The sequence below is a fragment of the Marmota flaviventris genome, chromosome 13 (assembly GCF_047511675.1).
Source record: "Marmota flaviventris isolate mMarFla1 chromosome 13, mMarFla1.hap1, whole genome shotgun sequence".
NCBI lineage: Eukaryota > Metazoa > Chordata > Mammalia > Rodentia > Sciuridae > Marmota > Marmota flaviventris.
The window spans coordinates 34,057,117-34,069,329 of record NC_092510.1 but is presented as its reverse complement, the minus strand read 5'-3'; the positions used below and the strand labels follow the sequence as shown (position 1 = coordinate 34,069,329).

At 33.3% G+C, this 12,213-nt stretch overlaps 1 protein-coding gene across 2 annotated transcripts in view; it reads left to right on the top strand.

Moving 5' to 3' along the window:
* Smc5 (structural maintenance of chromosomes 5) overlaps positions 1-12,213 on the top strand; it is a 103,483-nt gene that overhangs the window by 64,636 nt on the left and 26,634 nt on the right. For both annotated transcript variants that reach the window (XM_027940149.2, XM_027940148.2), the window contains exons 14-17: positions 1,981-2,154; positions 2,258-2,427; positions 4,332-4,455; positions 5,136-5,258. In XM_027940149.2, coding sequence (XP_027795950.1) covers positions 1,981-2,154; positions 2,258-2,427; positions 4,332-4,455; positions 5,136-5,258 — 591 coding nt within the window. The remainder of the gene's footprint in view (positions 1-1,980; positions 2,155-2,257; positions 2,428-4,331; positions 4,456-5,135; positions 5,259-12,213) is intronic.

Sequence of the window (12,213 nt, the reverse complement as noted above, 5' to 3'; positions counted from 1 at the left end):
AATTGCCTATATCTTTGATTAAAATGACATATATGTAGGATCACTTGGGAAATAAAAATTTAGAAATCTCTATATGGGGGTACCTCTCATGTGTCTTAAGTCAGTGAGATTTAGAAAAGAGAACAATACCATCTATGTAGATGAAACCAATTTATGTCATAACTCCAAGAATAGGTAGAGCTATCTCTGGAAGTAAGGGTAGAAGTAGTAATTCTTTATTGATGGGGAAAGACAATAGACTTTCATAGCTTTACTTTGCGGCAGAAAGGAGCAATGATTGCATTTGGAAAATCTTTTGAATGATGCTTCAAAAGAGTCACTTTTTTTTTTTTTTTAACATAGTTCCTGGTTTATTCTTTTTGTTGTTGTTCTAATTAGTTATACATGACATTAGAATGCATTTTGACATATTGTATACAAATGGAGCATAAGTTCTTAGTCCTTTGGCTATACATGATGCTGAGTCACTCCAATAGTATAATCATACATACATGCATATAGGGTAATAATGTCTGTCTTATTCTACCGTCCTTCCCAGCCCCACCTTTTGTTTAAGTCACAGTATTCAATTCCTGTAACTCACATTAAAATAAAATTATTTCTTCTCTTACCCTTTCTTTTCAGATATTTTTCATTCACCTTAATCTGTTTGGTATTTATATAAGTAATAATATTTTTTAAATTCTTGATTATATTGAATGTTTCTTATACTTGATTGTCTCAATGCCCAGCCTTGTGCTGTGTTGTGTAAAAATAATTTAAATTATGATGAGATAATTTTTAGACTTGTATATGTATAATTAATACATGTTAGGAAGTGCTTCAAGCACCTGGTAAAGCTATGGTATTATCTTGGCTATCTTTCACAATATACAAACTTTTATTGAGAAATTTTCTACCTCAGTTCTTCTGTTTGTTTCATGTCTAGAAATGGTTATAATGGCTGTATTTCTTCCTTGAATAAATTTTCTTTTTGTTTCATTTTTAGGTAATGGCAATAATAGCTATATTTATTCCTTAGAATAAAAATATATTCTTTAGTGTATGTTTTATTGTCAAGTCTTAAATATATTAAGTTGTCTAACAGTGATTATACACTATTTATGGGATTGTTCTCCCACTAATTTCTAAGATTCACCTCTTTGGTTAATCTTAGAAGTCTACTCACTTTTTTAGCTTGAATATCCTTTTTCTAGGAATGCCCTCCTCTCGTTATCTCGGTCAGTTAAAATCCCAGTTAAAACTCATTTCCATGAAACTTGCAAAGGCTAACCTCACCTGGTCTGTACCTTATTACAAATTTAGAATTTAGGATGACAGTTTATAACCCTGTTGACTAAGTGTACTTAAATGTGTCTTATCTGTTCACTTAAATTATAAATTTTTAGAAGGAAATAAGCCATGATAGCATTGTTATTAACCTTTAAAGATTTGGGTGAAAATCCATCATAGCAGCCTACTCTTGATAAATATGTAGAAACAAAGATCTAATAATGTTTTTATGAGCAGAATGGTTATGCTTATGAACCTCCTTGTGTAAGTTCTTGAGAGAAAAGACCTCAAAAAAGGTGAAAATAAAAGATTATATGTCTTTGAACAATACAGCCAAGGGAGGACATAGTAAATTACTTAATCAAAATAACAGTATAATATACTGGGCACCTAATTCCTCTGGTCTATTCTTTAGTGTAATAAAGCTCCAAATGTATAATTGGGAGAGAGTGGAAGTATAGCTGACTTTGCTAGTTCAGTTTTTTCCTCACTCTTCCCTCATTTGGTTTTTCAAAATAATAACCTAAGTTGTATTATTCACCCTTTTAGAGATGTTATTGGATAGGATAAGGGGGAAAAAAAGAAGAAGAAAGTATACCTAGTGTGTTTTGATCTTCCAGAATTTACTTAATATATGGTTTTAATTCTTTAGTCCTTTAAAACATGTCTTTCTATTAGATGCTCATGAATTCTTGTTTAACATTATAGGTAATACAAGAAACTCGATTAAAACAAATTTATACAGCAGAAGAAAAGTATGTGGTGAAAACTTCTTTTTATTCAAACAAAGTTATTTCTAGTAACACATCCCTGAAAGTAGCCCAGTTTCTCACAGTCACAGTGGATCTAGAACAAAGAAGACACTTGGAAGAACAGCTAAAGGTTGGTTAATTGGATTTAATGGTTAGAAAAGAATATTAACTGGTTTTCTAATGCTTTAACTAGAACTTTTAAAAATATGTTGACAATTTTCAATATTCCCTAGGAAATTAAAAGGAAATTACAAGCTGTGGATTTAGGATTAAATGCCTTACGTGAGACAAACAGGCATCTAGAACACAAAGACAATGAACTGAGACAAAAGAAGAAGGAGCTTCTTGAAAGAAAAACAAAAAAGAGACAACTGGAACAAAAAATTAGTTCCAAACTAGGAAGGTATCTTTTGGCCTTTTCCAGGGAATGATGGGAGTCCCAAGCACTGCATGGGAAACTACTAATTAAACCCTGTGTCCAGGCATGGTAACGCACACCTGTGATCCCAGCTTCTCAAGAGGCTGAGACAAGAGGATCACAACTTCAGTGTGTTCTGGGCAACTTAGGAAAAACCGTATCTCAATATAAAAAAAGTGGGGTTGAGAATGTAGCTCAGTGGTAGACTATACTTGGATTCAATCCCCAGTACCACAAACAAACAAAACCCCTGCAACAACACCACATTGCCACAAGCACATTTTATAGTAATTTCTCTCTGAAATTTTTTCTTATTGCTCAACCACAATTTTTGTCCATAGGGGAAAGGGAGGTGAATCTTAAATGCTGTGAATTTTTCTATTCCAGTCCCTAAACCCATTTACATGGTTAAAATTAATGAGTCCCCTGAATAAATTTTATTTATATGGATTACATTATTGATCTTTACTGTATTAGGAATTAAAAACCCAGAATGTTGCTGGGCATGGTGACACACACCTATAATACCAGTAGCCTGGGAGGCTCAGGCAGGATGATTGTAAGTTCAAAGCCAGCCTCAACAACTTAGTGAAGCCCTAAGCAACTCGGTGAGACCCTGTCTCTAAATAAAATAGAAAAAAGGGCTGGGGATGGGGGCTCAGTGTTTAAGTGCCCCTGGATTCATCATTCCCTGGCACACACAAAAAGGTAATATGCCGTGGTTGTTTGAAGTAAGATACATCTATGTAGTCTAGCTTCTTAGAACATTTTTTCAACTTTAAACCTCTTTTTGTTTTTTAACTTTTAGCTCTTCACTTCTTTGTTTGGTCATTTGCAATATACTTAATCTTTACTGTGTGACTACTGTAGTAGATTCATTGTCTGAAACTAAACTTTCTCCTTATAAGATAATGTTGGATTTGGGGGGTAGGAGGCAATGAAATGACTTTTTGGGTTCCTACCTTTATTTATTTTGGGATATACAGGGATGACCTGGTTAGTAGTCTCTCCCTGACTAGTCCCCTCTCCATTTAGTTCAGAATACTATTGAAAAAAGAAATAAATAAAACAACCAGAATGTCCATCCCAACATACTCTTAACTTGTACCATTTAAGCCACTCTGCAACACCCACTGAACTTGTTCATTCTTATTTATTACTGCTTCTATCCTTTCTTCTTTTTCTTTGTGGGTAGCATGGTATAATGCAAAGAGCATGAATTTTGATGTTAAATACATCTTACAACTCAATATCTGTGATTTTAGGTAATTTATTTAAATTTTCTGAGCCTTAGTTTCTTCATCTTTAAAAAAGTATGGTTTTAACTTTTCAGATTGTTATTGTCTTTTAATTCTGTTTTTTACCTACTGATCAGTTCTCTCGATGTAAGCTCCTTAAGGGAAAGGACAGTGTTTCATAAATAGTATTAATAACAGCAGTAACAGCTTCTACTCTTTAGTCAGTTATGGGCCAGACACTATATTAAATATGTCGAGTGTTGACCTTTTTTAATCTTCATATTCCTGTAAGGGAAATACTAGTATTATCTGCAATTTACAGATGACAAAACTGAAACTCATAAGAGTAACTTGTCCAGGTTTCCACTCTGCATGGATGAGTGGCACAAAGGACATTTGTAGCCACCTGTCTGGCTCCAGATCCTTTACCATACCATTAGTATTATCAGACTGTCCTGGTAAAGAATAATCTCAACAAATACTTTTTGATTTTTTATTTGATTGCATAAAACTATTTAATCTAGGAGCTAGCAGTTTATACTTTTGAATTGGATTGCTAAATATAGCACAGAAAACTGCAGGAGACTTAAGCCTTTGGTTCATTCCTTTTGTTTAACTTTTGATTTCTACATCATCATATGTGTCATACAGTTTAAAACTGATGGAACAGGATACTTGTAACCTTGAAGAGGAAGAGCGAAAAGCAACTACCAAAATCAGAGAAATAAACATTCAGAAAGCAAAACTTGTTACTGAATTAACAAACCTAGTAAAGGTAAGTCATTTTCTTAATTTTGAATAATTTTTAAAATAAATGATAGAGTTGGGTGTGGTGGCACATGCCTGTAATCCCAGTCATTTGGGAGGTTGAGGTAGAAGGATTGTGAGTTCAAAACCGGCCTCAGCAGCTTTAGTGAGGCCCTAAGCAACTTAATGAGAGCCTGTCTTTAAACAAAATATAAAAAGGGACTAGGGTTGTGTCTCAGTGGTTAAACACCCCTGGTTCAATCCTGGGTGCAAAATAATAATGATAATAACTGGTTTTAAAAAAAAAAAAAAAGGATAGTAAAACTTCAGAGTGCTTTATTGGAGGTAAGGTCTTAAGCAAAAACTTAAGTATTAGTGATTTAACTAAATTAGCTTAATTTAAATTAGAGTTTCATCAGCCCTTTTTCTTATTTTTTGAGACAGGGTCCCACTAAGTTTCTTAAGGCCTTGCTAAGTTGCTGAGACTAACTTTGAACTTGAGATCCTTCTGCCTCAGCCTCCAGAGCCAGTGGGATTACAGGTGTGGGCTACCACACATGGCTAAAAAATGTTGTTTTTTGTTTGTTCTTATGATTTATGTTTTCATTTTAAAAAATAAAGTTTGGCATTTTCATCCTTCTAAAACATAGATAACATAAAAACAATACCCTTAGGAAAAGAACTAAACTCAAGGATTTTTGTCCCTAGATTTGTACTACTTTGCACATAGAAAAAGTAGACTTAATTCTTCAGAATACTACCGTAATTTCAGAAAAGAACAAATTAGAATCAGATTATATGGCTGCGTCATCACAACTACGCATCACAGAGGTATGTTTTTACCTTTATTTTATATTTTGAGATTCCGGTCTCTGACTAGTTTAAAAACGTGTATCATATGTTATTACTTGCAGTATGATGATATTTATGCTATTTAATTTATAAATTTAATACATCCTGCCAATTGAGAAAGTAATACTTTAAAGACTTAAAGGCTGTATAACCTCATCAATTTAATCTTCTGTTAATATCTGGCTGTGAAATGATAAATACTGAAATAGTGTGCATAGGGAAGAAAATGTGATACAGTATATTAACTTCAACCCAAAGAAGATCTGGCAACAAGATGGAAGTTCTAGTTTATTATTATAATTTTTAAATAAGTAAAATATGATCTTCTGACCTCACTTTTCAAGAAGGGGTCAGAAGATCATATTTAACTTATTTAGAAATTATAATAATAAACTAGAACATTTTCTTTGTAATTGTTCAGGAGTAGGAAAAAGTGAGGTTAAAAGCTACAGATGAATTCTATTTAGGGCAGAGGGATGAGAGGAAAAAGGAGTGGGCAAGGGATTAGCAAGGATGATGGAGTGTGATAGATATCATTATCCAGAGTACATGTATGAAGACATGAATTGGTGTCAACATACTTTATATACAATCAGAGATATGAAAATTTGTGCTGTATACGTGTAATAAGAATTGTAATGCATTCCACTGTCATTTATTTTTTAAAAAATTTTAAAAGCTACATTCATTGTAAACAGATTTTATTTTTTTTCTCCTTTGGACTGTCTTCCAGTAAAATAAACAAAATTTGAGAGGCAAATTTAGCAGAAGCAAAATGAAACAGTTGTATCTAACTTTGAGTTAGCAGTATAGCATCACAGAAAAATTATTCCAAATCACTTTGAGCATAGCAGTTTGAGTCTAAAGACCTAAAGAAAAAGAAAAAAATTATTTTAAAAAAAATGTTTTCAGGGTTTATATATATATAGTTAATAACAGTATTTGGAATGTTATCTTGAAAATGTTATAGGGTAAAGCAAATAAGTATTATGTTAATGTCATTAGAATTTTCAGCATAGAATTTTATATTAGATGTAAAATAAAGAAGATGAAGTAATAAAAACTTGAAAGGTGTTTATTTGAATTGGAAGTATTAAAAAAGGCTATAATGTATTTTTTCTGAAAAAAAGGAAAAATAATTTCTTCACTCTGTTTACTGAAATGACTTAGATTATGACCTCTAAATATTATTTTCTACTAAAATGACTCATTGGAGAAGTGACTGATTCTGATTTCCAGGCCCAGGAAAAATATATATAAGTAACCCTAGATCATCTTGTCGTATGGGAAAGTAAGAAAGTAATCAAAGACAACTTGATTGTTAACAGATCTCAGTAACCTACATGAAGACTCTCCTATTGATTCCTAATGAAGGGATCCTACGTGAAAACACAAATGTCTAAATCCACAAATTCATGATACTGAAAAAATAGTATTTGTCACTTTGTGTGATATTTAGGCAACCAACTTATTATTTTTAAAAATGATAAAGAGAATTTAAGCATTTATCCTACATTTCTTATGTAAACTATTGTTTTTGATAAATAAATGAGAGGAATTTTGCTTTACAAAAATATTCTAACTGATGAATGAAAAAGGAATTACAGGATTAGTATATCACCACTTTGCAGCTGCTAATGAATCAGTATGTCACATTAGCTAATACTCAAAAAGCCACATATTTTATATATATTCTGATAAAAGGGTATGCTATCTCCTATAGAGTAATCTTGTGAAATAATCAAATTCCAGTCTTCATAATCCCTGATAGCAGGGTTTCTCAGCCTTAGCACTATTGGCATTTTGAACTGAATAATTCTTTTTGTGAGAGGCTTTCTTATGCATTATAGAATGTTTAGCAGCACTCTGGCTTCTGCCAACTAGGTGATAATAGTAATACACACATTAGTAGTGATAATCAAAAATGTCTCAAGACATTGCCAGATTTACTCTGGGTAGTAAAATTGCCCCTCAGTAGAGAACCACTGATCTAAAATTCCCAGTTTTCAGGAACTGTAAGAAGCAAGAAATACATTAAAGGACACAATGCAAAATAGCAAAGTCCAGAATATAGAAGACCCATAGGACAAATGGTTTACTTAAATACTTTTTATTAGGGGCTGAGGCTGTAGCTCAGGTAGAGCGCTTGCCTAGCTTATGCGAGGTGCTGGGTTTGATCCTCAGCACCACATAAAAATAAAGTTAAAAAAAAAAACTCCTGAAGCTTAAAAAAACAACAACTTTCTAATAGAAATACAATGTAAGATGTTATGTGTAATTATACTCTTTCTAATGGCCAAATTTTAGAAAGTAAAAAGAAATAGATTAAATTAGTTATAAAAGTATATTTGGCTTTATAGGAAATTTATTAATTACCTGTTCTGTATCTCCTTGTCATACTAAGTCTTCAAAATAATTGATTTTATGCTTAATACATCTCAAGTCAGATGATAATTTTCATCAAAAATATTTTATCTGAATTTGTATTTGATAAAACTTAACAATTGCAAAAGTTGGTTTTTACACCCAAGTTGCTCTAAACATGTCTGATAGCTGGAACAAATGTCAGTTGCTAATTTAAATTAAAATTTTTAAATTCAACTCCTCAGTATAACATTAGTTACATTTTAAGTGCTTTTTGATGCCTATTTTATTGAACAGTGCAGTTTCTAAAATAAGTTTCAAGGACAAAAGTAAACTAAGTTTAAGAGGACTTAAAAACCATGTTAACCCAAAGTTAACTAAAAGTAATGTGTAGACCTAATTTTAATCTTGAGTTGAATAGATCAACTATAAAAACAATTCAGAAGAATATGAATACTGACTCAGTGTTCGATGCTAGAATTATTGATGGCGTTTTAAGTTTGATAATGGTATTATGGTTGTGGAGTTTTAAAAAGTTTATCTTCTAGACATACATTGCTGTAATATTTATAGGAGAAATTGGAAGATATATGAGATCACTTAAAACAGTCTAGAGAGGGGTTCATGTAGGAAAGGAGTATTGGTCATGGATTGAGAATTGTAGAAGCTAAATGCTAAGTACATGAAGGTTTATTATACTATTATCTACATTTATATGTTTGAAATTTTTCATAGTAAAAAGATAAAGCTTGGGGCTGGGGTTATGGCTCAGTGGTAGAGTGCTCGCCTAGCGCGTATGAGGTCCTGGATTCAATCGTCAGCACCACATAAAAAAAAGTATTGACCGCTACAACTAAAAAATAAATATTTTTTAAAAAGATAAAGCTTCCATTCTTGGTCATGCTGAAATAACAGGGAGCATGATATTTACCCTCTCACTATAAGCCACTAAAAAATATGACAAAATATATGAAGCAGTTGTTGGCAGCAAAAGGCATTGATCATGAAAGAAGGGGGGAAAACAAGTTGAGCCCTGTGATTGCTGCAGTTTATGACCTGGAGAGTTTCCAGACCAAAGGGCAGCAAAGGAGAACTTAATGTGAGAGATACATAGCTCTACAGATACTACAGACATTAGTGGATATTAAGAGATATGATCAACAACTTTGTGTCAAAATTTTTGACAAATTAGATAAAAGGACAAATTCCTTAAAAGTCACAAAACTGCTACACTTGTCTCAAGAAGAAATAAATAACTATTGTAGCCCTATATATTACAAGATTGAATTTGTAGTTAAAAACATTCCCACGAAGAAAATGCAGGTCCCAGACTCTTCACTCGTGAATTCTTTCCGTGCATTTAAAGAAAGAATTAATCTTTGTTCTATCTCAAGTCCTACAGAAGGTTAAGAAAAAGGAATACTTCTTGACACATTGTATGAGACCAGCATTATGGGATATAAAAACCAGATAAAAACAATATCTCTCATGAACACAGTTGCATATTTTTTTTTCTTTCTTTCTTAAGCCTTTTTTTCCTAACTGGGTGCAATGGCACATGCCTTATAATGCCAGCAGCTGTGGAGCATGAGGCAGGGGGAACCACAAGTTTAATTTCAGCCTCAGCATTTTGTGAGGCTCTTAAGCAACTTAGTGAGACCTATCTTAAAAAAAAAAAAAAAAAAAAAAATTAATTTTCTGGAGCAGTTTTGAGTTCATAGCAAAACTGAGTGGAAGCTACAGAGATTTCTCATATGCTACTGTCCCCATACTTGCACAGCCCCATCAACTATCACAGTGGTATATTTGTTATAGTTGATGAATTTACATTGACACATCATAATTATCCAGTCTGTAGTTTTGTTAGGGTTCACTTGTTGAACGTATACACTCTGTGGGTTTAGACAAATGTATAATGGCATATATCTACCATTAATAGCATCACAAAGAATATTTCCACTGCCCTAAAAAAATCCTCCACGCTCTACAGATGTAGAAATTTTTAATAAAACGTTGACAAATCAAGTCCAACAGTATAACAAAAGGATAATACATCTTAACTGAGTTTTATCCCAGATATACAAGGTTGCTTTAACATTTGGAAATTCATTGGCGTAAGTCATTGTATTAACAGAAAAAAACAGAGTATGTTCTCAATTTATGCAGAAGAAATATTTGATAGAAACCAGTATTCTTTCATGATAAAATCTTTCTGCATCAGGAAAATAAGAAAACTTCCTCAGTCTGATAAAGAACATCTACTAAAATCTTAACTCATACTACACTCAATGATAAGAGACTATTTACTTTCCTCTTAGAATTTGGAACAAGGAAAGTATCCATACAAACCACTCTTCTTCCACATTGTACTAGAGGGTCTAACCAATACAGTAAAGTAAAAAAAGAAATAAAAGACATACCAACTGAAAAAAAAGAAACCTAGTGATTTCAGACAGATGTGATGATCTCTGGAAAATTTAAGGAATCTCTAAAAATGCTACTAGAACTAACAGTAAATTTAATTCATCAGGATGAGTTGTGGCTTCGTCTATTAGAAATGAACAGTTGGAAATTGAAATCCCCCTCATCCCTGGTACTAGGTTCCTTATCACTGAGCTATATCCCCAGTTCTTTTTATTTTTTATTTATTTTTTTTATTTTGAGACAGGAGCTTGCTCAGTTGCTTAAGGCCTCAGCCTCTTGAATTGCTAGGATTACAGGTGGGAGCCACCTAGCTTGGGCATTAAAATTTAAAAGTAGTATTGTTGTAATAACACCAAAAATACAAAATATTTGAGAATATATTTACAAGGCTCATATACTGAAAGCTACAAAACTTTAATGAGAAGTTTTTCCTAAGAGAAAATAAATACATTGTCTCCTGGATCAGAGATTCAGATTTTGTTAAAAATATCAATTTTTCTTCAAGTCTATAGATTAAATAAAATTCCCAGGAAGTTTTTAGGAGAAATTGACAAATAGTTCCTAATTACAGTGAGTTTAGAAAAATGAAAACAGCTCTAAAGAATGGAACAATTTTCATCCTAGCAGCCTGGGAGGCTAAGGCAGGAGGATCACGAGTTCAAAGCCAGCCTCAACAATAGCAAGACACTAAGCAACTCAGTGAGACCCTATCTCTAAAGAAAATATAATATAGGGCTGGGGATGAAGCTCAGTGGTCAAGTGCCCGAGAGTTCAACCTCTGGTACCCACCCCACCCCCAAGAAAAAGAACAATTTGCGGGATTCACATTTAAGGCTTTTAAAGTTACAGTAATCAAGATAACATTTTTGTTTTTTTGTTTTGTTTTGTTTTGTTTTGTTTTTGACATTATTAGAAGTATAAATTTATTTCCTTCCTTCTTACCAACCTTCATTCTTTACTTTCTTTTTTTTTTTTTTAATTTTTTATTGTTGGCTGTTCAAAACATTACATAGTTCTTGATATATCATATTTCACAATTTGATTAAAGTGGGTTATGAGCTCCCATTTTTACCCCATATACAGATTGCAGAATCACATCAGTTACACATCCATTGATTTACATATTGCCATACTCGTGTCTGTTGTGTTCTGCTGCCTTTCCTATCCTCTACTATCCCCCCTCCCCTCCCCTCCCCTCTTCTCTCTCTGCCCCCTCTACTGACATTCGTTTGTCCCCCTTGTATTATTTTTCCCCTTCCCCTCACTTCCTCTTGTATGTACTTTTGTATAACTCTGAGGGTCTCCTTCCATTTCCATGCAATTTCCCTTCTCTCTCCCTTTCCCTCCCACCTCTCATCCCTGTTTAATGTTAATCTTCTTCTCATGCTCTTCGACCCTACTCTGTTCTTAGTTACTCTCCTTATATCAAATAAGATATTTGGCATTTGTTTTTTAGGGATTGGCTAGCTTCACTTAGCATAATCTGCTCTAATGCCATCCATTTCCCTGTAAATTCTATGATTTTGTCATTTTTTAATGCAGAGTAATACTCCATTGTGTATAAATGCCACATTTTTTTTATCCATTCATCCATTGAAGGGCATCTAGGTTGGTTCCACAGTCTAGCTATTGTGAATTGTGCTGCTATGAACATCGATGTAGCAGTGTCCCTGTAGCATGCTCTTTTTAGGTCTTTAGGGAATAGACCAAGAAGGGGAATAGCTGGGTCAAATGGTGGCTCCATTCCCAGCTTTCCAAGAAATCTCCATACTGCTTTCCAAATTGGCTGCACCAATTTGCAGTCCCACCAGCAATGTACAAGTGTACCCTTTTCCCCACATCCTCGCCAGCACTTGTTGTTGTTTGACTTCATAATGGCTGCCAATCTAACTGGAGTGAGATGGTATCTTAGGGTGGTTTTGATTTGCATTTCTCTGACTGCTAGAGATGGTGAGCATTTTTTCATGTACTTGTTGATTGATTGTATGTCCTCCTCTGAGAAGTGTCTGTTCAGGTCCTTGGCCCATTTGTTGACTGGGTTGTTTGTTCTCTTATTGTCTAATTTTTTGAGTTCTTTGTATACTCTGGATATTAGGGCTCTATCTGAAGTGTGAGGAGTAAAGATTTGTTCCCAGGATGTAGGCTC